This window comes from Xenopus laevis, chromosome 8S, assembly GCF_017654675.1.
Source record: "Xenopus laevis strain J_2021 chromosome 8S, Xenopus_laevis_v10.1, whole genome shotgun sequence".
Classification (NCBI taxonomy): Eukaryota; Metazoa; Chordata; class Amphibia; order Anura; family Pipidae; genus Xenopus; species Xenopus laevis.
Window position 1 is genome coordinate 76,905,152 of NC_054386.1, and position 25,861 is coordinate 76,931,012.

Sequence of the window (25,861 nt, forward strand, 5' to 3'; positions counted from 1 at the left end):
ATAAAATGAAACCAACTTTTTTTTTAAGAACCTACCTTGTCATACATAAGCCCAAAATTACTGGAACAGCAGCTATTATTTGTCTTCCAAACTGGTTTCTTCTCAAATTGTTATTTTTTTCCGGTCTCTTTATGGTATGCCGAGGTTGACTAATTCTGACTGTTGCGGTAGGCCACCACATTCAAAAGGAATGTATTTTTCCTTCTATGAGTCAGCATCAGGAATTACATGATTAAAGTGATGTTCCCATGAAAATAGTTGCTTCTGTGGTTTCTAAGCAGTATATAATTCTATTGAGAAAAGTTTTTAATTTTAAAAATGCGATTCTTCTTCTTCTTTCTTGCATTTACATGTATAAATCATCCTGATCATGTGACTGCCTTTATTTTCTTCAAAAATACAGCTGCCATGATGCAACCATAGCAACCCTATAGAACATTCTTAAACGCTTAACTGTGGAGTTTAGAGACCACTGTAGAAAATCTGGCTTTCATATAATCATGTAGTCTGAAGATGCCTCTGTTGCAATGACAAAATAGATATTATACCCAAACTTTCAACTGATTGTGAGCCTGAATTCACCACCATATGTGTTTTTAATCGCAACTAGGGTTGCCATTTGGGCTGGTATTTCAGCAACAATCAATAAAATATCTGCCAGGGCCAGTGCTAAATGTATAAGCAATGTATTTGCTGGTAAATGTGTAACTCCTAGTTATTTTGTTTCCCGGGTTTACCTGCGGGTCAGGCCAACCACGCTGCCCCATTTGCGGGCTACAGGCGGGTTGAGCTCTTCTGCCTCTTTGATCCGCCCGCAACCTCTGACAGCTTCTGGTTTTATAGGCACACGCCTGCCCACCCACCACCCAACCACACATGACTACTCCATTTATCTAGTGTACACAAAAATGCTTGGTTTTGCTGTTCCTTCTTTAAAATTTATAATACAGATATGGAATATTATCTGAAATGCTCAGGACCTGGGGTTTTCTGTAATTTTATATCATCATAACTTAAGCTATTAGAGACATTTAAACATTAAATATACCCAATAGACATTGTACTATTTTATTATTACACAGAATAAACCAACTAGTAATGCTTAATATGGCCTAAACCAGGGGTGTCCAAACTGCGGCCCGAGGGCCACATGCGGCCCAGGATGCATATGAATGCGGCCCAGCTTGAAACTCTTGGTTCCCGAGGAAATAGGAGGAGGGGGGTCTCTGCCCATTGCCCAGTTAGTAATAATAATATAATAATACGTCTATTTATTATCCAGGTGTCCCATATTCCAGTGTATTGCTCCATCTGGTTATCCAACTGGTATTGTAGTTCTTTTCTGTGTATTTTCTTTACTTTTACAAATCAAAAGTGATTGTGTATTTCATGTGTGGCCCCAGACAATTTTTCTTTTTCCAATGTGGCCCAGAGAAGCCAAAAATGTTGGACACCCCTGTTCTAGGAGGTTCCCCTAGGCTAAAACAGCAATTCGGCAGGTTTTAGGTGTCAAATGGTCGAAGTCTAAATTTTTAAAGAGAGAGTTCATGATAAATTTTGATTTTCGAATTTTTTGCAAATTTGAATCAAATTTGGACTATTCCCTAGTTTTTTCAATTCGAAAATTCACCTTGACCTTTGATAGATCTGCCCCTAACTGGGGAGCCTGCTTCCATCTAAAGCTGAAAATTGCACTTGGCCTAAACAGACAATTACCTTTACATATTTCAGAGCTTTTTGGTTAACAGGTTTTTGGATAAAGGATCCCACCCTGTATATGTGTCAAACGTTTATAAAGTTTGTGAACACAAATAGAAACAGAGACACAAACAGAAAAATAGGGTGTAATTAAAATGTTTTTATTAAACCATTTTTCTTTAATAACCAATGAATTCAATTTATTATATAAAATTCCTTTTATTCCGAGAAGGCTTTACAATTGTTTGGGAATGTTATAAACTGTAAAATTCATATGGCAACATTTTTAGCCCCTGGGAGCTTGCGGAGCTAAATACAAAGAATCAAACCATGATAAGAATCCCAAAAATGGCAGCAATGAAAAGAGGGAAGATTCTGGCCAGCACCGTCTCTTTGTAGTCACTTCCAGACTGGAGATGGACGATCTCCCGGCCATTGTGTTCCTGCTGATTCCGGACTTGTTTGTTAAATGGAATGTCCTCTATATCAAAATCATAATCCATTTCTGAAATGAAGAAAGAGAAACACAAGTCTTGTAGTGCCTTTAGAATGTCAGTTAGCCTGAGTTTAAATAGTCACCATGTGCAATAGCGTAAGATTTTTATTCCACATGGTGAAATATTTTTGGACTACACATTTGAATAAATTGGACCACTTTCATAGCACAATGCTGCAGAGCAAGTACTGGATTAGATATCAAAGTCTTCCTGCTGCAAAACTGGATGAAAATGACAGCAGCTGAAGTATAAAAGAAAAGGAAATTACAGGGAGAAACCGAGAATTTCAGCCAATTTATATGGCTTTGGTAAATAGTGATATTCATGTGCATTCACACATTCAGGACACGCACTTCGCATGAATCCTGGAAAAAGCATGTGGCATGATCTAAATGCTTGTGAGTAATCCCTAGTGTGACGCCTCTCCTTAACAGCCATTTTCTTCTAAACAGAAACGTAATAAAAGCTAAACAATTTTTGCAAATTCTTTGACAATACTGTTTAAGGGTTCATGAACTGATCACATTCTTTGCTGAGTCTCATTGGGTTTAGCAGCTGGTGAAGCACTTACACATATTTTTTCTAAAAAAAAAAGTAAGTTTAAAGAATTTCCATTTGCTGCTAATCTCTGTGATGTCACTAAAGGAGTAAATAAGGAGTGTCAGCTGCTTAGAGCACTACTGCAACTAAAGTAACCAAATTCAGTTGGTCTTTTTCTTAAAGGAGAAGGAAAGGCTAAAATTAAGTAAGCTTTATCAGAAAGGTCTATATAAATATACCAGTAAAACCTCAAAGTAATGCTGATCTGAGTCCTCTGTCAAAAGAAACACCACATTTCTTTCCTTCTATTGTGTACACATGGGCTTCTGTATCAGACTTCCTGTTTTCAGTTTAAACCTCCAGGGCACGGCCTTGAGCATGCTCAGTTTGCTCCTCTCCCCCTCCCTGCTGTAATCTTAGCCCAGAGCTATGAGTGAGCAGGGAGAGACTCAGGCAGGACGTGATGTCACACCAAGCCATTATGGCAGCTGCTATCCTAAACAAACAGAGAGAGAGCTTCTAGAGCTGTTTACTCAAGTATGGTAAAGCATTCTGCAGAATAAATATAGTGTTATAGCTTGCACTATTGTGACTAATCTATTGGCAACAAACTGCATCAGTAGCTTTCCTTCTACTTTAAATAATAAATAAAAAAATGTTTTTATAATTTATCTATACAGCTCCCCTGTTAGTATCCACCAGTGCATTCATATCTTTTGTCATTCATCTCTACAGCTCAAGACTTTGCATGCAAAGTTTAGATAATCATGACAAATGGCTCATTTACTGTATACTTTAATTGCATTAATCTAACTTTTAAGTCTGGGGCAAGCCAAATTAGGAGAAACATCCCAAATGCAGTTTTGTAAGATGAAAGCACTACATCTCCCCCACTGATCCCCACTGATATAGTTTGTACAAAGGAATGACACGTCCCAACATAGCACAGGTTGAAGCAGAGTAGCATCGAACTTTTTAACTTTTTAACTAAAAAGTGTTGGTAAGGTAAAGAAATGCTATTGTCTTTTTTTTTTTTGATCTGGAGCATAGTTTAACCTGTTGAGAATCTCTCATTTATGTGTGTATAGTTACTGTACTTTGTATATAAAGTCCCTTTGCCTAAGCTTACATTTCATTGGTGCTTTATGTCTGACCCTTCATATTGGAAACCTTACTTGGAGGCAGGTATATTGACATGTTTTTGGATGAAAGCTTTTTGGATTACCATTGGTTTTTTAAGATCTTTTCTTGACTTTTCCAGCACAAGAATTTTTCAGGAAAATGTAATGATAAATAGGGGGGGAAAGTCTATGCAGATTTGGTCAGAGTGGCTTTCCAAAAATAGTGAAATAAATTTCGGATTTTGATAAATAACCCACTTAATGTAGCATTTTTACTGTGGTTATTTTTTGGCTTTCCACCAAAAGTAGACATATACAGTATGTAGTGACCTTTTATGGGGTTAGCTGGTCACACTGTGGGTTCCTTATGGAAATGAGCCCCACAGGGAACACTGAAACCTACTTCCAGTCAGCTTGAGGGACAGAACTAGGCAACAGAGGCGTGCATCAAGCTGATTTCCAATTAACAATGAATATCTTTGGTTACAAGGAAGGGAAGATACCACCACACACAGGATAGGAATGCTGGCTCACGGGTATGTTCTTGGACAGCTAATAGGGATCTAAGCCTCATACATCTTTATATATATATATATATATATATATATATATATATATATATATATATATATATATATATATATATATATATATATATATATATAGACAAATACAAGATTCCTCTGCACTCAACCCATTATCAATATATTTAAGACAGAGACATTTTGTGCATACTGCTACTGAAAAATGCCTTACCCTTTAAACAAAACAGGGATTGTTTGTCCATATATTGCAATATATTTAAGCTGGCCAACTACGTCAAAGTCATCCCATATCTGGCCAGTCCTATGCTCAATTTTCATCTGATTCATTAAGAATTCTATGGTTTAATTATACATTTTATAAAAGGGACGAATACGTTTTACCTGCAACTTACTAGCTGCTTTCAAAGTAAAACTCCCAAACTTGGCTGCCCTTTTATTAGACACCAGTGGGATCACCTGACTATAGTTGGAGAGGGTGGGAGCTACAACATGGAGCTGGTCACTGCTCTTGTAGAACTATAACAAACAAGGGAAAGTTGTGCTCACCACTAGTTTTTAAAATCATTAGGCGGGGGTGCAATGAGGGTGTGACCACAAAATACATATAGACAAATACAAGATTCCTCTGCACTCAACCCATTATCAATATATTTAAGACAGAGACATTTTGTGCATACTGCTACTGAAAAATATATATATATAGTGAATAAAGTACCCCCTCTTGTAAAATATAAGGATATTCTAAGTTACCGAGGAGTTTCATGACCATATAAAACACGAGGCCGAAGGCCGAGTGTTTTTATACAGTTCATGGAACTCCGAGGTAACTTCTAATATCCTCATATTTTACAACAGGGGGTACTTTATTTATTATAATACACAAATTTCAGTGAGTCATGTGACAGAAATGACATCAGAACTCACCGTTTATAACTGATGACATCAGAACTCACCGTTTATAAGGATATAATTTACAGGATATTCATGGCTTTTGTGTATTATTTATATATATATATATATATATATATATATATATAGCCTCATACATCTTTATATATATATATATATATATATATATATATATATATATATATATATATATATATATATATATTACAAAAAAGACCAGCAACAAAAATTTGTGCATCAAAATAAAAATATATTCAAATTGTGCATGAATAGCCTATTCATAGCCCTGTGTTGCTGGTCTTTTTTGTAATATATATATATATATATATATATAGATGTATGAGGCTTAGATCCCTATTAGCTGTCCAAGAACATACCCCTGAGCCAGCATTCCTATCCTGTGTGTGGTGGTATCTTCCCTTCCTCGTAACCAAAGATATTCATTGTTAATTGGAAATCAGCTTGATGCACGCCTCTGTTGCCTAGTTCTGTCCCTCAAGCTGACCCTTAAGACATTTTTTATTTGGACTTTTAATATCATCAGTAGGGATGTAGCGAACTGTTCGCCCGCGAACTTCGACCGTTCGCGTCCGCCGAATGTTCGCGAACGTTTGGGAACGTTCGCATTTTGAGTTCGCGTTCGATCGTTCGACCATTCGACCATTCGAATCCCTTCGACCGCTAAAAATCGAACGATTTCCATTCGTTCGAACGATTGTAAGCATTCGATCGAATGAAAAGCATTCGATCGAATGGCTTCGATCGTTCGATTCGAATGAAAATCCTTCGATCGAACGATTAAAATCCTTTGATCGTTCGAATCGAACGATTTTAGCGGGTGTTCGAAGTTCACGAACTGTTCGCGAACGTTCGCATTTTTTGCCGGTGTTCGCGAACACCAAATCGGCAGTTCGCTACATCCCTAATCATCAGGGTTTAATAAATCTTAAAGTTTTTCTTCTACGAAAAAAGGGTGGTTTTCCCTATTAAAAGTCCAACCAGACTCAGACTCTGATAAATAACCCCTAAGACTGTATCTGCTTTACCTGACTTGTATGAGCCTAGACAAAGCTTCTATACATTATTTTATCTTTTACATTTTTTTAACAATACATGCTGACGGCTGTTGCAACACAGTTGGCGGATCCTGGAGAATTATTCTGTTTGTGTACCAAGCAGTTTAAACCACAGTTGTTTCTGCATTTAGAAAGTTTTTAAGTAAATAGAGAGATGAATGGGGTTTGCTGCTTAATCCAGTCTTGGAGAAAAGGTTTTTTTGCTACTGACAAAATTATGATTAGTAATGTTTTACTGCCCCAAGTCAGTCTAAATGGAAACATTTTTTACTTCCTTGTTTTGTGACAAAAAGTCACGCAATTTGCATATGCAAATTAGGATTCGATTCGGTTCGGCCCGGGCAGAAGGATTCAACCGAATCCGAATCCTGCTGAAAAAGGTCGGATCCTGACCCAAATCCTGGATTCGGTGCATCCCTAATTTTAACCCTGGCCGTGTACAGAATAGGAGTTCAAAATTAGTGATGGGCGAATTTCTCCCGTTTTGGCAAAAAATTTGTGAATTTACCGCAATTTTCTGACTATTTGGACGTGCATCCAAAAATGTTTATGGTTAAATTATTTAAATATTCACTGAGGTGACACACATAGCAATAGATCATACAAGGCCAGTATGTATTCCAAATCCAAGAAGTTCAGGTCCCCATAAGCTTAAATTAGATTTAACTTTGTAGAAATTAAACTCCCCTATTCCCCACTAGTTTTTGCCTGAAAAAATGATTCTGTTAAAGGGGTTCACCTTTCAAACACTTTTTTTCAGCAGGGTTGTTTTCAGATTGTTCGCTATAAATAACGACTTTTTTAATTGCTATTCATCTTTTATTTTAACCATTTTCCCAAAATGTAAGTTTGAAGTTTAATGTTCCTGTCTCTAGTGTTTTAGTCTGGCAGCCCAGGAGTATCTGAAGTGGTTGCATGTTGCTACATTCAGTTGTTACATTTCTGTGGAATATTAGCAACCATTGTATAAATTCTAACAGCTGCCTTTTAATGAGTCTCAGGGATTCTGCGCAGCAGGGACAAATATAACAAATCTATCAATTAAAAGTATCAATTTAAACAGTTTAAGAGTCGGGAACCCCTCTCCCAGAGCTGCTTTAGAATGTGAAAAATGAAACGTTACACTTTAATATTAGAAAAACAGTCACAAATAGAAAATAGAAAGTAATTGGAAAAAGTCTTTATTTCTGGTAAACTGTCTGAAACCAACTCAACTGAAAAAAAGGCGAACAACCCCTTCAATAAGTAAAATGATAAATGTAATAGATGCATAAGTAAGTGTATTAGTGCCTGTATATAACAGCCTTAAAATAAAATTGATCCAATGATTCACACAAGGCATCTTTTGTTAGCCATGCTATGGATTTGTGTATTTATTGTGACATGTCCCCTCAGCAATATTTATAATGGGAATATTTGTACATCAAAAAGTTATTTCACATTACCGAACATACTGTCAGGCAGCTGGGATGAAAATCATTCAACATTTTTATTATAATTACATGTTTATGCCTCCCAAATAGTGATGGGCGAATAAAAACGCCAGGCACGAATTTGCGGCGTGTTTCGCCGCTGAAATTTTTCGTATTTCACGAATTTTTCGTGAAAACGTCCAAATTTCAAGAATTTTTCGTAAACTTTTCAGATTTTTCAAAAAGTTTTCGCGGTTTCGTTTTGCAAATTTTGCGGGAAATTGACAAATTTTTCATTGAAGTGAAATGGGAGAGCTTCGCCCATCACTTCTCCCAAAACATTATTAAACCTTTTTTTTTTTTAAACAAAATGCTCATGGCTAGATTCTACTATTAAATAGGCCTGTTGCCTCAACATAATATGCATGTGGCATTTAATACTAAAGCATTCAAGTAAAAATGTAAATGTGTTAATCACTGGTAACGTATTTAAACACACACCTTGAAAACCTGTTTAAATAAAACTATGCTGAGCAAATAAAGACGATTAGCCTTGAGCTGTCAGGTGGCAAATATTCCCCACAGTGTAAAGGTTTTATGACTCCAAATATCTATGCTCAATATCTACGCTATCAATCAAAAGAAAATATGTGAAAAACTAGAGAATCTGTAAAACCTGGTTTAGAAAACAAACCACACAAATTTAAAGACTAGAACTAGAACAATAAAAAAATAATATTTAGGGGTAGCGACCTAAACACAAGGAACTAAAACTACAGATACATATAATTTCTGTGCTGATTTCCAGAGAGGGGTAAAACTGTTTCTTTTGGCAAAACATTATACCTTCCTTATAAGCCTTAAAGGGATCCTGTCATCGGAAAACATGGGTTTTTTTTCAAAACGCATCAGTTAATAGTGCTACTCCAGCAGAATTCTGCACTGAAATCCATTTCTCAAAAGAGCAAACTGATTTTTTTATATTCAATTTTGAAATCTGACATGGGGCTAGACATTTTGTCAATTTCCCAGCTGCCCCCAGTCATGTGACTTGTGCCAGAACTTTAGGAGAGAAATGCTTTCTGGCAGGCTGCTGTTTTTCCTTCTCAATGTAACTGAATGTGTCTCAGTGGGACATGAGTTTTTACTATTGAGTGTTGTTCTTAGATCTACCAGGCAGCTGTTATCTTGTGTTAGGGAGCTGCTATCTGGTTACCTTCTCATTGTTCTTTTGTTTGGCTGCTGGGGGGAAAAAGTGAGGGGGGTGATATCACTCTAACTTGCAGAACAGCAGTAAAGAGTGATTGAAGTTTATCAGAGCAAAAGTCACATGACTTGGGGCAGCTGGGAAATTGACAATATGTCTAGTCCCATGTCAGATTTCAAAATTCAATATAAAAACATCTGTTTGCTCTTTTGAGAAATGGATTTCAGTGAAAAAAAAAATTTCCCATGACAGTATCATGGGTTCATCTTCACGTTAACTTTTACTATGTTACAGAATGCCCGTTTCTAAGCAACTTTTCAATGGGTCTTCATTATTTATTTTTTTATAGTTTTTTATTTATTTGCCTTTTTCTTATGACTCTTTCCAGCTTTCAAATGGGGGTCACTGACCCCATCTAAAAACAAATGCTCTGTTAAAGTACAAATGTATTGGTATTGCTACTTTTTATTACTCATCTGTCTATTTGGGCCCCATCCTATTCATATTCCAGTCTCTTATTCAAATCACTGCATGGTTGCTAGGGGAATTTGGACCTTAGCAACTAGATTTCTGAAATTGCAAACTGGAGATCTTCTGAGTAAAAAGCTAAGTAACTCAAAAACCACAAATAATAAAAATGAAAACAAATTGCAAATTATCTCAGAATATCAGTCTCTACATCATACTAACAGTTAATTTAAAGGGGACCCGTCACCAAAAAAATTATTCAAAATCCTATTTTATCACATTATTCAAGCAAAATGAACTTTAATTACACAATATAAATTATTTGAATCTTGTTTCCTTCAGTCTGGGAATTCATAATTACAGCAAGCAGGCAGGCGCCATTTTTGTGGACACTGTTACTGAGGCAAGCCTTGCATCATCTCAGAATCTTGTTTGTGCACCAGAATGGGGGACCCGCTGTCCATTCCCATGCCGGGAAGAGAACGGGGGAACGTGTGGAGAGCAGTGACATCTAGGAAGTGCTGAATGGAAAGTGAAAGTAATTGTCTGCCCCGCCTCTATGACTCATGTATGCCAGCTCAGAGACCAGTGCAATTTGCATCATGTTATAATCAGCCTTGTGGCATGAGCTTCTAGGATATATGAACCTCATTTTATGTCTAATGATTTGCGACAACCCCTAAGCTTAGTTTCTCAACACACACTGAGCATGTGAAAGGCCTACACATAACTGTTGTAGAGATTCTGAAACTTTAGGCTGGTGCAGAAGTTTCAGTATATGAAATACAGCATTTCTACCCCATATTGTTTTAGGGTTTAGCTCTCTTTAGAACTCTTTTGAGATTATTCCTGGACATATAGTTAAAGGCTCCCTGCAATCAAGAAAGACCTAAGGAATTGTCTGGGTGGACAGATGAAAAAAACAGTTAACATTGAACCAGTTGACAAGAAACCATGAGGAATAAAAGGAGAAATCTAACGTTGTCCAATGAGTTTCCTGTCTAGCAGACACTATTGTGAGGTTAAAAAGCAAAATATGATTAAAAGCCTGATGTATTTCCCTTACACTTGGACAACACTCTATAAAGGCCATGGCTGACAGGGAGATTTGCTGCCCACAATAAATGCTTCTCCACTACCAATAACTAAAATCTACGCTCCGCTTCGTTCTTTCGAAGTTGCCCTCCGAGTCTTCCTCATCAGGCGACTTAAGGAGAACAAAGCAATTTGCAGGTTTTACCACTGGCAATTTAGGTGGATACGCATTTTCAGATTTGTTGTCTGCAGTCGTGCATTTTTATCACTGGTGACAAATCTCTCCGTCAGATTCAGATGACCTGCCAAAAAGTTGTAACTCTATAGTAACTGGAAAGCCAAAAATGTAAGAGGTCATAAAAATATAATGCTGTTACTGCAATGTTTGGTTTTATTATCCCTTTAAGTGTTACCTGTTATCATTGCTCTATGCTAAAGAATAAACTGTGATGTGCAATTACCTTGCATTAGGTATTTGATATTTTGTGTATATTGTGAGTTGTTACTAAGCTTAATTCACTGAATAGGATTTGTGCTAAATGTACTTTTCTCCTATTGTTATAATTAAAGGGGAACTCCACAAAAACATAACTTAAGCTTTTTGAAAAGTAAACATAATTTCAAGCAACTTTGCAATATACATCAATTAAAAAATATACAGACTTTTCATGACTTTTAATGGTTTGGAACAGTTCCCTAAGCCTAGCCCCCTACTCTTCTGCTGATCTTTCCGACTACTTTGCTGAGCTGGCTGACTACTGTTACTTTGTATCAACAGCTATCTGTCTTTAGACTGCATCCTCCAAACCCCACAATTCCCTGCACACGTTATTACAATAAGGAACGGAACATCACAGTGCAATGCATTGTGGGTTATGTAGTTCCTGCATGCTGTCTGTAAGCTGTGGAGAAGTTGTTACAATTTGTAACATCAGTGTTTTAGTCCCTCTTTCCCTGCCAGGATTTCAAATGATGCAGAAAGAGACGAACTGTTAAACAGCTGGATTTCAACATAGAAAATGGCATTTATTCATACTTTTTGACAGGTAACTGTGGGTACAGTATATTAGGGGTTTCTGTGGGCCTCTATCAAATTTTGGTTCGGAAGCCGGAGTTCTCATTTAGGAAGCATCTTATTTCTTGCACTAATGGGACAAAGACTGATATTTAAAGTAAAAATCCATCCAACTACCTGTTTCTTAAGAGTAAGTGAAAACAAATCACCAGTCCAATGAGAACGCTATGTACAATGAACTGCTCCTTATCACAAAGCATAACAAAGGCTTCAGCAGGGACAAGGCAAGGTTTCTTTACACAGAGGGCTTCTAGATGGACTGGTAATTTGTTTTAACCGGATTGTAACAAACCAGGAAGTTGAAATGAAATTTACCTTCAGTTTCACTGTTTGCCCTGTTTAATGCAACCATAGATATAAAAGAAGCAAAAGCATATTTAATACAAACTCTGTTCATCAAACAAATCTTAAAAATTGGATATACTGACCTTTTAGGGCTGTGAAGTCCAAAACACAGTGGGGCACATTTACTAAGCTCGAGTGAAGGATTCGAAGTAAAAAAACTTTGAATTTCGAAGTTGTTTTTTTGGGTACTTCGACCATCGAATAGGCTTCTTCGACCACGACTTCAAATCGAACGATTCGAACTAAAAATCGTTCGACTATTCGACCATTCGATAGTCGAAGTACTGTCTCTTTAAAAAAAACTTCGACTACCAACTTCGCCACCTAAAACCTACCGAGCACCAATGTTAGTAAATGTGCCCTAATGTGTAATATTTTATAACTTAAATATTTGTTTTATTTTAATTTTCCTAAAATAATCATGCCTACCCATTCTCTTACAACAGCTGTAAGTGCACAGATCTGTATAACCACCTCACATGTACTATACAGGAGGGCACAACCTTGCAGCAGGAGTACAGGTGTTGCACATGCTGCTGCTTTTTAGATTAGGGTATAATATATTAATAGCTGAACAGAAATATAGGATTCAGAGGTTTTATTAAGCCCATTGCCATTCATCCAATACCATACAGGCTATGTACACTCGTGTTTTATGGTAACATCAACTTTAGTGTGGATTTGAATATTGATAGTGAATCTACATCAATTTTATGTCAGGTAAATGTGTGTCTGTCAGGTATTCAATGCAGTGTTATCATTTGCACCCAGTGTTTTTATGTTACTCAGGAGACAGACTTTACTTTTCAAGGTCTGAGCAAGTTTTCCTGATAAGATTTCTTCCCATGTGATGAACCAACACCTGTTTTAAAAGTAATGAGAAAAAAAAAGGTTTTTAATCTTTCAAAACATTAACTGTTTCAGGTTGTGAGGAGGTTAATGTCAGGATTAGAGTAATATTATCCTTTAACATAAGAAATTCATTGGAATTTATAACTAGAAAAAGTCCCCAAATTTCAAATATTTGAACTGTCCAAGAGGTTGTACAAGAGGAAGTAAAGGTTCAAAATGTTAGGCAAACTGAACGGAAGTAAGCGCAACGCAGGGGAGTGCAAGAAAAACCGCCGTGCGTAAGGGCCCTTATACTGTTTTGGCACTAGGCAAATTTTCACCTAGGTGGTAACCCATAGCAGGCAATCAGAAATTTTTACACAATCAACAGGAAACTGAAATTAAAGTTTAGCTGTGGTAGTGCTATTTGAAACACAAGCTGTATTACTAAGGGCAATGCAGAGAAGGAGGAACAGTCTGCTACATTTATAGAAGCCTAAAGACACTCAGCTGTTACAGGTATGGGTCCTGTTATCCAAAATGCTCGAGACCTGGGGTTCTCTGGATAACAGATTTTTACAGTCATTTGAAACTGCATACCTTAAGTCTACTAGTAAATAATGTAAACATTGTGTATGGGGTGTATTTACTAAAACGCGACTTTTCTTCACTATGATTAAAGGCAATTTTATTAGATTCCTAAACCCGAATTCCCTTAAAGGGGAACTATCGTGAAAATGAAAATTTAATATAAGCTTCATCATACTGAAATAAGAAACTTTCTAAATATAATCAATTAAATATTCGGTACCGTTTCTGAAATAATCAAGTTTATGTTCACTCTTCCTCTCTCAGCATCTGTTTCTCTTCATTCTGTCTTCATGCAGCAGTTAGTTGGGTGTCAGATATTCATTGACAGTTAGATCCAATATATCTTACAGGAGGGGCTCCCTTTCCTAGCAGATGTATTAGAGCTCACTCAAATAAGTAATTCCAGTACAAACAAAATCTAACAAAATAACTGCCTTTTGCACAAATCCTGCATGTAGAGAGACATGATGTGATTTTAATATAGTGACCTCTAATACATCTTCTAGGCAAAAGGAGCCCCCCTATAAGATATATTATATCACCCTGAAAAAAGGAAAAGACGCCAGCGTTTTTTGGACTTGGAAGGTTTTCCACTCAAAATATATGATGTAAGTAACTGAACTTTGAGGAAGTTCTATGCACTCCATTGCACTTCGATTGGTCTGAGCTGGGGAAGGTAAGTCTGACAAAAGAGGTAACGTTTAGTAAAATCCACATTTTAGTGAATTTGCGGTGTAATGTCCATTCCCAGAGCGAAAAGTCACCTGGCGTTAGAGTGTGAATCACCGCTAGCACCTATCTCCTTTGCTAGTGAAGTGATGCCTGTGCCCGTTAGTAACTCGGTGTAGTTCCTGAAAGCGTTAACGCTGGCGAATCGTCGCCATCATTAGTCACTTCGCCCTTTAGTAAATCTGCCCCGTTGTGTTTAAATTTCCAACACCACAGCTTTAACTAATGCTAATTTACCAGCATTTAACTTAAATCCTCAGATCAGCTTTCTTTACTTTGGATTATGTGTTTGTGAGGCAACTCTCAGTGCGAATGCACATTGGGAACCTGAGGGTAAGTACAAAAATACACATCATTGACTCTTCAAAATTTGGATTCACTTAATTTTCATTGTTTGCAGTCAATGCAAAGAGAAACTACTAATACATTTTATATACAGCTGTAGGGTCTTTTATCAGGAAACCCAGAAAGATCTGAATTATGGGAAGGCCATCTCCCAAAGACTCAATTTTTATCAAATAATCCACATTTATAATAATAATTTTCCTTTTTCTTTATACCTTATGGAATGGCGATGCATATAATAGAAGGGAACCTTATCTGGCAAACCCCTGGTCCCAGGCAGTCGGGAAAACAGGTCCCATAAATGGAATATGAACAAGCTCTTAAATCTCATGTACATTGTATTTTTAACATTTCCATAATATGACAAAGGTCCAGCAGTGAATGAGTACCTCAAAAAACTGGTATCGATATATATTAGGCTGGTATACATTGGACTGGGTCCCCAAACAAAGCCCCAAACATAGACGTCTAGCCCATAGAATTAAGGCAAATGCCCTTTCAATATAAAAAGTGAATATTAAATATCTTGATTTACATTTAGCTTGTGTTTTATATACTGCCTGTGCTCTGTATAATTGATAAGATAGGAAACAGTCTATGAAGGAGAAAGCTTATTATGTTTACTTTTCTTTCAACAATAGTAGTAGACTAGTATCAAAGTGCAGTTCTTCTTATTGCCCCAGATTATACACAGTACAGCTTTACATTATCTCCCATCTGCTCTGCTGCAATAAAAAAACAAATCCATGCATTATGTGCTGTAAGTATATGATGGCATTTCCAGCTATATTTGTAGTAATAAAAACTAATCAGGTAACAAACAGTTTTAGTCTATGAAAGGATTTTCCATACCAACCCAATAGCTAATGTCATAATTCGTCATGCTGCCAGCCTTCATGTATGGCATCATACAGTTATCAAGATGAGATTAAAATTTCAAATATTACTGAATGACCTCAGTAAAGTAACAAGTTAAACTAGGACTATGTTGGCCTGCAGTATATTCTTTCTTGTGGAAGTAGTGCAATATATGCAGGTTTGTAAAGCTGCTCAAACATTGCCCCTTGTGCTTGGAGATAGTAAAGAAGTACATTGCATGGAACAGACTTAAAGGAACAGTAACGTCAAAAAATAAAAGTGTTTTAAAGTAATGAAAATATAATGCAGTGTTGCCCTGCACTGGTAAAACTGCTGTGTTTGCTTCAAAAACACTACTATTGTTTATATAAATAAGCTGTTGTGTAGCAATGGAGTCAGCCATTCAAAGGAGAAAAGGCTCAAGTTACATAGAAGATAGAAGATAAGCTCTGTCTGTCTAATGGTGTTATCTGTTATCCATTCGTTAACCTGTGCCATATAGCCGTTTTTCAATTTCCGCCATTGCTACTCAGCAGCTTGTTTATGTGAACTATAGTAGTGTTTCTGAAGCAAACAGATCAGTTTCACCCATGCAGGGCAACACTACGTGATATTTTCATTACTTTAAAACACTTACATTTTTTGGTGTCTGTCTACTATAATAATGCAGGGTTTAAGAGATACATTTCTCCACCCTTTCATATCTGTGCCTGTTAGTGATAGCAGAGAGCAGCTGTAAATCAAATATTTGTTCAGAGATGCAGCTTAATTCTCTGCTTTTGTCTGTGTTCTTTAGTTCTCTCTGGGTAACAGCTTCCCCTGTCGTTCAGTGTAAAATTATAAACTGGGCAAATACATAGATTGTGCAAAATAAAAAATGTTTTCAATATAGTTAGTTAGCCAAAAATGTAATCTATACACGCTGGAGTGACTGGATGTGTAACGTTATAGTCAGAACACTACTTCCTGCTTTGCAGCTCTCTTGGTATTTACTGATTGGTTTCCAGGCAGTAACCAATCAGTGACTTGAAGGTGGTGGGCACATGGGTCATATCTGTTTCTTTTGAATCTGAGCTGAATGCTGAGGATCAATTGCAAACTCACTGAACAGTTATGTCCCATGTGGCCCCCCCTTCATGTCGCTGACTAAGAGAACTGAAAAGCAGGAAGTTGTGTTCTGTTCTGTTATGTTAGACATCCACTCACTCCAGCCTTAATACATTACATATTTGGCTAACTAACTTAATTAGAAACATTGTTTATTTTGTACAGCCTATCTGTTTACCCAGTTTTTATTTGTATACTGAACTGTTCCTTTAAATCTGGATAAGCATGGCTAATTCCATTCAAAATTGTATCCAAAACGTCATTTCCTTATTACATTTTATTGCACTTTACCCCAACCCTCACTCTAAAACCCCTGTGAATCTTTAAGGAATGAGAACACTTGGCTTGGCGCAAAGCACAGTTTTTCTATGCAAGGCCAATGTAAATGGGAGCAAAGCAGAGGGTACACATTCCTCACCATTAAAAGGAAAAAGGAACATAAAAGGTTTCTTTGTGTGTGCAGTAGGCTCATCCCTGATTTGCATGTTGACTAGCCAGAAGAGTGTATAGCAAGCTTCATTGAGCTATCTACGGGGAAAAGAGTTTTATTTATTATCGGAAAAATAATCTGTCAGTGCCTTCAATATAAAGATGTATGATTTACATGATTTATTTAAATTAAAATAATAGAAAGGGTAAAATACAGTTTCAGCTGTTTAAAAAAAGGTGTGTGTAGGCATATACAGCCTCTGTAATGTTCTATGAATGTAGTAGGGCCTATACACATTTTTAGTACAAAATAAAGGGCACTCTGGACATTCTGCTCCATAAAAGTGCAAAGCCTTGCTGCAGTCAAGTGTCCCCTTCACTGGCATAGCCAAACCTCTTCTTATAGAAATGGGACGATGGCTGGATAACTGCTGCCCCTGAAGCAATGTTGCCTGAGGCTTTATAAACCTTATGGTAGAAACTCTCTTGGGAAATAGCTATTATGCTTCCAAGTATAGCAGAGATGCCAACATCCAGGCAGAGATTTCCAGGAGATTTTTAAACATGTATTTGGAAACCTCAGCCATGCCCCATGACAGCATATAATGCCCTGTTACACCTAGTATATAAATCTGGTGACTCCTGGAAAATCCGGGTGGGATGCCAGATGCTAGCTCCGGGTATGCTAATCAGATTAAGCATTTTGTACAGTCAGTGTAACATGCAGATCATCTTGCACATCTGACCCATGTCTTATGCCTAAAGTACAAAGCCAGCACTGAACCACCTGCTGTTTGCTCTATTGGGGGCAAAGGTTTAGTAAATGGAGCACAAGAGGCAAAGAAATACTGAATTAATAAGGGCTAGATTTCCTGTAAAACATGTGGACATCAGTTATTTGGCTCGTCTGGCATCCCTAATGGATGTACACGTCCTTGACTTTTTATACTGCTGTGCAAAGCTTGGATACATTCAGATTCCCAGTATGGGACGTTGGAATTAGAACGTCTAAAAAAGAAACCTAAAACAGACACATGAGCAGCCCTAAGTGCAGATTTTTGCAAACGTATAATTTTACATGTTAGAAAAAGAGTTTTTGCTGCATGATAAAGTACATTCAATTCTGAGTTTTTCCCAACGCACATGACATGGTGTGTGATGGAAAATGATTTATTTATTCTCAGAGGAGAATATATTGTAGTCAGTAGACCGGTATTTCCGTTTAAGTAGAGTAAAGGCCAAGAGAAACAAAGAATATGAGGTCAATTACTAGAGGGATTTTTGAGGGAGCTATCATTGCATTTTAATATTTCTCTCTCCTATTTCTCACAAACCAATATCAAAACCCTTCCAGAATTCTACTAATTTGATGTCCGTGAACCACAGGGAATGAAAACCTTTGGCCCTTCAGCTGTTGCAGAACAAGAACTTTGCTGGCTGGAGATTTTGGGAGCTGTATTTCCGTTATAGCATGACCAGCAAAGGTTTCCTATCATTGGTAAATTAGAAATGGTGGAGGATCATTCCCATAGTCAAAGAATGTACAGTGCTAAATAAGCTATGAATGTAACAATTGTATCAAGTCTCTCTGGTGTTGTAAATCTGACTTGAATATAGCTCTCTCATGCTTTTATGCAGTTGAAAGCATAAGAAAGGGGCATGACTGATCAGAAATATCAGTATTTATTGAAATTTTAAACACTTGGGGGCAAATTTACTAAGCGGCGAAACTTTGCCAGCGACGGCTTCGCCAGGCGAAAATTCGCTCAGACAATGCTAATTCACTAACATGCAAAGTTGCGTCCAGGGCGCAGAACGCTGGCGAAGTTGCGCTAGTGTTAATTCGGCAAGCAGAGCAAAATTGCGCTAGTTGGCTAATTTGCATACGGCAGAAAGTTAAAGTTGAATGGACGTATATGTTGCAGCAAATACATTACACTACACTACACAAGCCCAGGGAAGCTTAATAAGTTGTTATATTGCCCTACACATGAGCCCAGTGTATAGTTTATGTGCCATATTTTTATGTGAAATGGGGGGAAGCCGGTTACCCCAAAAAAAATTTACGCTCTTTTGCAGCCTATCACCCTGAAAACAGGGGACTTAGAAAAATGTTCAACTAAATTTTGAGGAAGTCCTATCTACTGTATTGCACTTCGTCTGGTCTGAGGTGGCGAAGGCAAGTTGGCGCAAGAGGTAACGTTCAGTAAAATCTGCATCTTAGTGAATTTGCGTAGTTACGTCCCTTCGCCAGAGCACAACTTCGCCTGACGATTGAGTGCGAATGAGCGCCAGCATCAGTCTCTTTCGCTAGCGAAGTTATGCCTGCACCCATAAGTAAATCGGCGAAATACCGAAATGACGTCACTTCGCCCTTTGTGCATTAATTATTAGCTATGGTTAAAGGGTAGCTATACCCTAAAACAATATATAAAACCAAATATATCTGATATCTGATATATCTTAATCCATGCCTCCAACATCCAACTGCAATCAGTTATTCTGCCCCCAAACCCTGGCCATCATATAGTGGGATGGAGCATTTGATATGTAATTCTTGCAGCAAAATAGTGATTTTTACAAGGGGATTTTATTGGCAAAGAGTATTTAAGAGAAATCCTAGGAGTTCCTCCCTACTGAATAAACATCATTTTTTGGTTGGGTTTACCAAGCAATTAAAGAGAAAGCATCTTTGTGACATGGCAGTGTCTTTGAGAAAAATACTAAATAATATTTGTACAGGATGTCTACACCATGTATAAAAGGCTATTTTGTGTACCTTTACAAGTTCAAGGTGAGATACCTTCCTATGTGGTATAAGCACACCATAAACTTGCCAGTGTCTGATACTTTGAATGGGGGTTGGATTGTAGATTGGCTTTAAATACACACATGTAATGATACACGCAAGGGTGACAAGATGCATCTAAGTGCAATGGCTGTAAGTCTGGTGTTTTGTTCCAATCCTGTTTAACGCTGTTGCCCCACATCAACAATAATACATGCCATGAAAATATATTTTTTACACTCTGTACTTGAGTCATAATAAAAGTACCTTCCCATGAATATATCTAAGCTTCTTACCATCTAGGCAGGTGCATTCCTCTCTCCGATCCCCTCTGATGACAGAAGAAAAAGTCCATACTGATACTCTCTTATAAATAGTAGATATTTTGTATTTTAAGTAGAATGAGTATGGCTCTTGACATCTGTATTTGCTATCATTCTACAAGATATGACTTCTACCCATGAACATGTCTATTTACTACCCTTCTCTGGGCAATGCACTTTCAATATAACATGGGGTTTAGATTTTAGAACATTGTTGCTGGGGTTTGCTTTAATTCAGCCCCAAGAACATTAATGAGGTTGAACATTGACGTTGGGTGATCAGGCCTAGCTTTAGTTGGGTTGAGGTCAGAGCTCTGGTCAGCCAAAATCATCTAATACCTTTCTAGCAACCTTACTCAGTACACACCCTGATTAGTTTACATGGGGCTGAGGGAGAATATTTGTGTAATAGAATGTATATGGTATCCCTATATACAACCCAGGGTATTGAGCCCTCATGAAAGCTAATTTGCCATTAAGGAACGTTTCCTTTATCTTCTTAAAACACACAGTGGTTCAACCGTTAAAGTGCAACAACATATTCCCACAATATACACATAACAGTGCTATGCTTAAAGGGATACTGTCATGGGAAAAAAAAATTGAAATCCTGAAAATCCATTTCTCAAAAGAGCAAACAGATTTTTTTATATTCAATTTTGAAATCTGACATGGGGCTAGACATATTGTCAATTTCCCAGCTGCCCCAAGTCATGTGACTTGTGCTCTGATAAACTTCCATCACTCTTTACTGCTGTACTGCAAGTTAGAGTTATATCACCCCCCTCCCTTTTTTCCCCCAGCAGCCAAACAAAAGAACAATGGGAAGGTAACCAGATAGCAGCTCCCTAACACAAGATAACAGCTGCCTGGTAGATCTAAGAACAACACTCAATAGTAAAAACCCATGTTCCACTGAGACACATTCAGTTACATTGAGAAGGAAAAACAGCAGCCTGCCAGAAAGCATTTCTCTCCTAAAGTGCAGGCACAAGTCACATGACTGGGGGCAGCTGTGAAATTGACAATATGTCTAGCCCCATGTCAGATTTCAAAATTGAATATAAAAAAATCTGTTTGCTCTTTTGAGAAATGGATTTCAGTGCAGAAGTCTGCTGGAGTAGCACTATTAACTGATGCGTTTGGGAAAAAAACATGTTTTCCGATGACAGGATCCCTTTAATAGTCACAGTACAGAGCATCTTGCAAGTTAGGGACTTGGAGACTTTCTCCAGCAAACCCCATAGAATTGCTTTTAAAGGTTTCTGAAATTTAGTAAAAATAACAAACAAATATAAAAAGAATTGTAGAAGTGATACCAATATTCGCTAAATTAAGTAAAACACTTACGATTTACTCACAAATATACTATTGTGTATTAAGGTCAATAATATCAATAATATAAGCCTCCTCAATAAAATTCAGAATACATGTGCCAGTTTTGCTTAGGTTTGAATAATAAAAATGGCATGTAGGGCCTTTATACAGTGATATCAATTCATATCAAAATGGCACAAAAACTATAGGGGTATATTTATCAAAGAGGGAAGTTAGAGGTCGCCACAGTCCTCTAGAGTAAAATTCTGCCACTCAATATTCATTTCTATGGATTTTTGAAAGGTGTTTTAATCTCTAACTTCACACATTGATAAATATACCCCTTGTCACTCTAGTTCAGGGGTCCCCAACCTTTTATACTCGTGAGCCACATTTAAATGTAAAAAGAGTTGGAGAGCAACACTAGCATGAGAAAGTCCAGCGGGATGTCAAATAAGGCCTTTGATTGGCTGTTTGGTAGCCCCTATATGGACTGACAGCCTACAGGAGAGTCTGTTTGGCAGTACACGTGGTTTTTATACAACCAAAACTTGCCTCTAAGCCAGGAATTCAAAAATAAGCTCCTGCTTTGAGGCCACTGGGAGCAACATCCAAGGGGTTGGAGAGCAACATGTTGCTTGCGAGCTACTGGTTGGGGACCACTGCTCTAGTTAATACTAAGCTGCAGCTCTCTATGGGGCAGATTTACTAACCGGCGAAAATTCGCTAGCGTCCATTTAGCACCCAGCGCAACACTTCACCAGGTGAAAATTCACTAAAATGCAGACTTTAGTCGTGGCCACTGAACGATGGCGACTTTTCGCTAGCATTGCTTCAGCAATGTGAGAATTTGATAGTGAAGATGTGCTAGCGTTCATTTCTGCCTATCAAAACTTTTGCTAAGGATCTTTTTGCATAGGGCAAGAAATTGTAAGTTGTATGGACATCTTTATGTTAAATGTTGGTGCATATACTTACAAATTACACTTTTGAAAACACATGTCCAGGGGACCTTAATAAAGCCTGGCGATAGAGTGCAAATGACCGATAGTGACTGTTTCTTTCGCTAGTGACTTGGCGGCTGCACCCATTAGTAAATTGGCAAAGTCCCTGCAGACGGTAATGCTAGTGAATTGACTCTAGCGTTAGCCACCTCGCCCTTTGGTAAATCTGCCCCATACATCAAATGCATTTCAGTTTTCCCAGTAGCATTCATACTGAGCAAAGTCCTTTTCTAGCACATTGCCTTATTTGAGCATATACAGTAGTATATAAGGAGAAAACGACTCACTTCTCTGACTGCTGATATCCTGTTTCTGCCCAGAGCAATATATCTGCTGATCATCTCTTCATTATAAGTGAGACATCTCTAGCTAATCTTGCACACTAACTTCTTCTTATCTATGTTATTATATTAAATAGCAAATTGAGGCATTACCATAACAGAGGAATCACAGAATACTTAAGGTGGGGTTTCCACCTCGGCATTTCCACATGCAGTTTTAGAGAAGCATTTAGCTGCCTCCTTCCAGCATCAGGGCAAATGTGTGCATTAAAGGGAATATTCGATTCTGGATTAAGTTCTACATTCAACTGTTGTTGCGCTGCAACTATGAGCAACTCACTGACACCTCCAACTCAGATGGTGAATCAAGCTTTTCTATATTGTTGAGGACTCACATTTCTCTTACTTTGGCCTGGGCCAGATATACCTCTTTAATTCCCCAAATAACTCCTTTGTAACTGAAACTCCAGTTTGAAGTCAGAGCAGGCACACATTTTTAGGTTCAAATAGTCCATGCTATGGAGAGTATGCAGTCTTATGAACACACACACACTCCTTTAATATAGTGCTGTGGCTGAAACAAAACCTAGGTATGCATTACTGTTAGCCACTGCACTACCATGCTGTCTCGTCTCTTTACAGGCAATCAAACTTTAAGTGGAATTGCCATTGTGATTTAAAAAAAAGTCTGTTTCATGGTATCTTTGTTTTTCTTATGGTTCTTGAGTTTCACTAGTGTTTCCTATTAGTATTGGTTTTTGCTCATACTGTCACAACTCACACATCACACAGCTATAAAACACCAGATAGTTGCATAACTTTGTTAGGATAAAGTTAAAGGGATACTGTCATGGGAAAAACATTTTTTTTTTCAAAATGAATCAGTTAATAGTGCTGCTCCAGCAGAATTCTGCACTGAAATCCATTTCTCAAAAGAGCAAACAGATTTTTTTTATATTCAATTTTAAAATATGACATGGGGCTAGACATTTTGTCTATTTCCCAGCTGCCCCCAGTCTTGTGACTTGTGCCTGCACTTTAGGAGAGAAATGCTTTCTGGCAGGCTGCTGTTTTTCCTTCTCAATGTAACTGAATGCGTCTCAGTGGGACATGGGTTTTTACTATTGAGTGCTGTTCTTAGATCTACCAGGCAGCTGTTATCTTGTGTTAGGGAGCTGCTATCTGGTTACCTTCCCATTGTTCTTTTGTTTGGCTGCTGGGGGCAAAAGGGAGGGGGTGATATCACTCTAACTTGCAGTACAGCAGTAAAGAGTGATTAAAGTTTATCCAAGCACAAGTCACATGACTTGGGGCAGCTGGGAAATTGACAATATGTCTAGCCCCATGTCAGATTTCAAAATTGAATATAAAAAAATCTGTTTGCTCTTATGAGAAATGGATTTCAGTGCACAATTTTGCTGGAGCAGCACTATTAACTGATTCATTTTGAAACTTTTTTTTTTCCCATGACAGTATCCCTTAAATGTATCTGTGTGTGCATTCCCTGGCTTTGGAAATCGACTCCAGCATGTTTTGAAATGCCCAGCTGCTAAATGGCAAAACTGAGTGATATGTGGAAGGGAAACATATTAAGCTGATGTGGCACACACTAACAAATAATAAATAATATCTTAAAGGAGAAGAAAAGTCATCCTGCACTTGGGGTATAGGCACTGCCAAGTGATTGTATTGACTTACCTGAAACCCTGCCCCATCCGGCAGAAAACTGCATCAGCCCGGGGTTATACCAGTGAGCACCACGGAGTGATCCACTTCCGTCTTCCTCTTTCTTCACGCGGCTGCACATGCGTAGTAGAATGGAGAGCCGGACTTTAACTAAAAAGTCGGCTATTTCGTTCTACTGTGCATGCGTTTGCCCTGGGAAATTTGAAGCAAGAGGAAGCCAGAAGAGGATCGCTCCGTGGTGCTCACTGGTATAACCCGGGGCCGGTGCAGTTTTCTGCTGATAGGAGCACTGGCCTGGGGTTTCAGGTAAGTCAATACAATCACTTGGGGGTGACTAACATTTGGCACACCCAAGTGCAGGATGACTTTCCTTCTCCTTTAAAAACTAAAGGAAAAAATTCAGCCTGTTTGTAAAACAGATTTATTCAATAACTATTTTTTATAGATTTTTGTATTTATTTCTCTTACTTAAAGGAGTTGTTCACCTTCCAACACTTTTTTCAGATCAGTTGGCTTCAGATAGTTCACCAGAAATAAAGACTATTCCAATTACTTTCTATTTTCTATGTGTGACTGTTTTTCTAATATTGAAGTGTAAAGTTTCATTTTTCACCATCTAAAGCAGCTCTGAGAAGGGGGGTCGCCGACCCTGTAAACTCTTCTAAATTGATACATTTAGTGGATACATTTCTTATCTTTGTCCCTGCTGAGCAGAATCTCTGGGTTTCATTACAGTTGCTACTATTCCAGAGATGCTGCTGAGAAATGTATCAACTAAATGTTGCAAAATGGTAACAGTTTAAAGTCTGCACCTGAATTACAGAGCTGCTTGATTGAAACACTAGAAGCAGGGACATTAAACTTTAAATGTAGATTTTGGAAAAACTGTAAAAATAAAGTACTTGAAAAAAGTCTTTATTTCTGAAAAAAATTGAACTGAAAAAAATGATTGAAAGGTGAACAACACGTTTAACGGTTCTTTGGTTGTCAGCATGACCCATATGGGCACACATATTGTTTTATTCTAGTGGCCTATATTTAAATGTATCTGAAAACTAAAAGTACATTTTGAATCATTAGGCTTTCTTGGCCTTTTGTGTTGTTTAACCAATAGCTATAAATAGGAATAAAGGTAAATGAAACCATTATGCTACAGTGTATTTCAGGAACACCAACCCCCATATGTAATAAAAGTCACTAAGTTTGCCCAGGAACAGAAACCCATAGCAACCAATGAGATGTTTGCTTTCAAACTGCCTGCTGATTGGTTGTTATGGGTTACTGCTCCTGGGCTAACTTAGTGAATTTTATTACATATACCCCAAGGCCTTTTTTTTAAAGATTTATGGGAGTACAAAAATCCTAGAAATTGTCACTTTGCAAAGAGGGTGTGACACATAGGGGGGAATGTAATAAAAGTCGCTTACGGAAAAACTAGTCGCAATGTGAAAAGTTATGCCTTTGCGAGAACAAATTTTGCTTTGCGCGAATTTAATACAGCTCTAGCAAACCCGGAAAACTGTTTAGCGACCACTTCCCACAGTGGAAGACCATTTGCGAATTTTAAAGTTTGCGCAGTCAATGTATTAAAACGTTTTACTGAAAAAGTCGTTATGTTTGCTCCAAAAGATTACGAAACCTTCA

The 25,861-nt window shown here is 37.7% G+C and overlaps 1 protein-coding gene across 1 annotated transcript in view; it reads right to left on the bottom strand.

Moving 5' to 3' along the window:
• Nucleotides 1-1,838: 1,838 nt before the first annotated feature.
• The window catches only part of LOC108700176 (glypican-3), a 226,633-nt gene continuing 202,610 nt past the window's right edge, over nucleotides 1,839-25,861 (bottom strand). Inside the window, exon 8 of the mRNA XM_018233119.2 lies at nucleotides 1,839-2,203. Coding sequence (XP_018088608.1) covers nucleotides 2,022-2,203 — 182 coding nt within the window. The 3' untranslated portion in view covers nucleotides 1,839-2,021. The remainder of the gene's footprint in view (nucleotides 2,204-25,861) is intronic.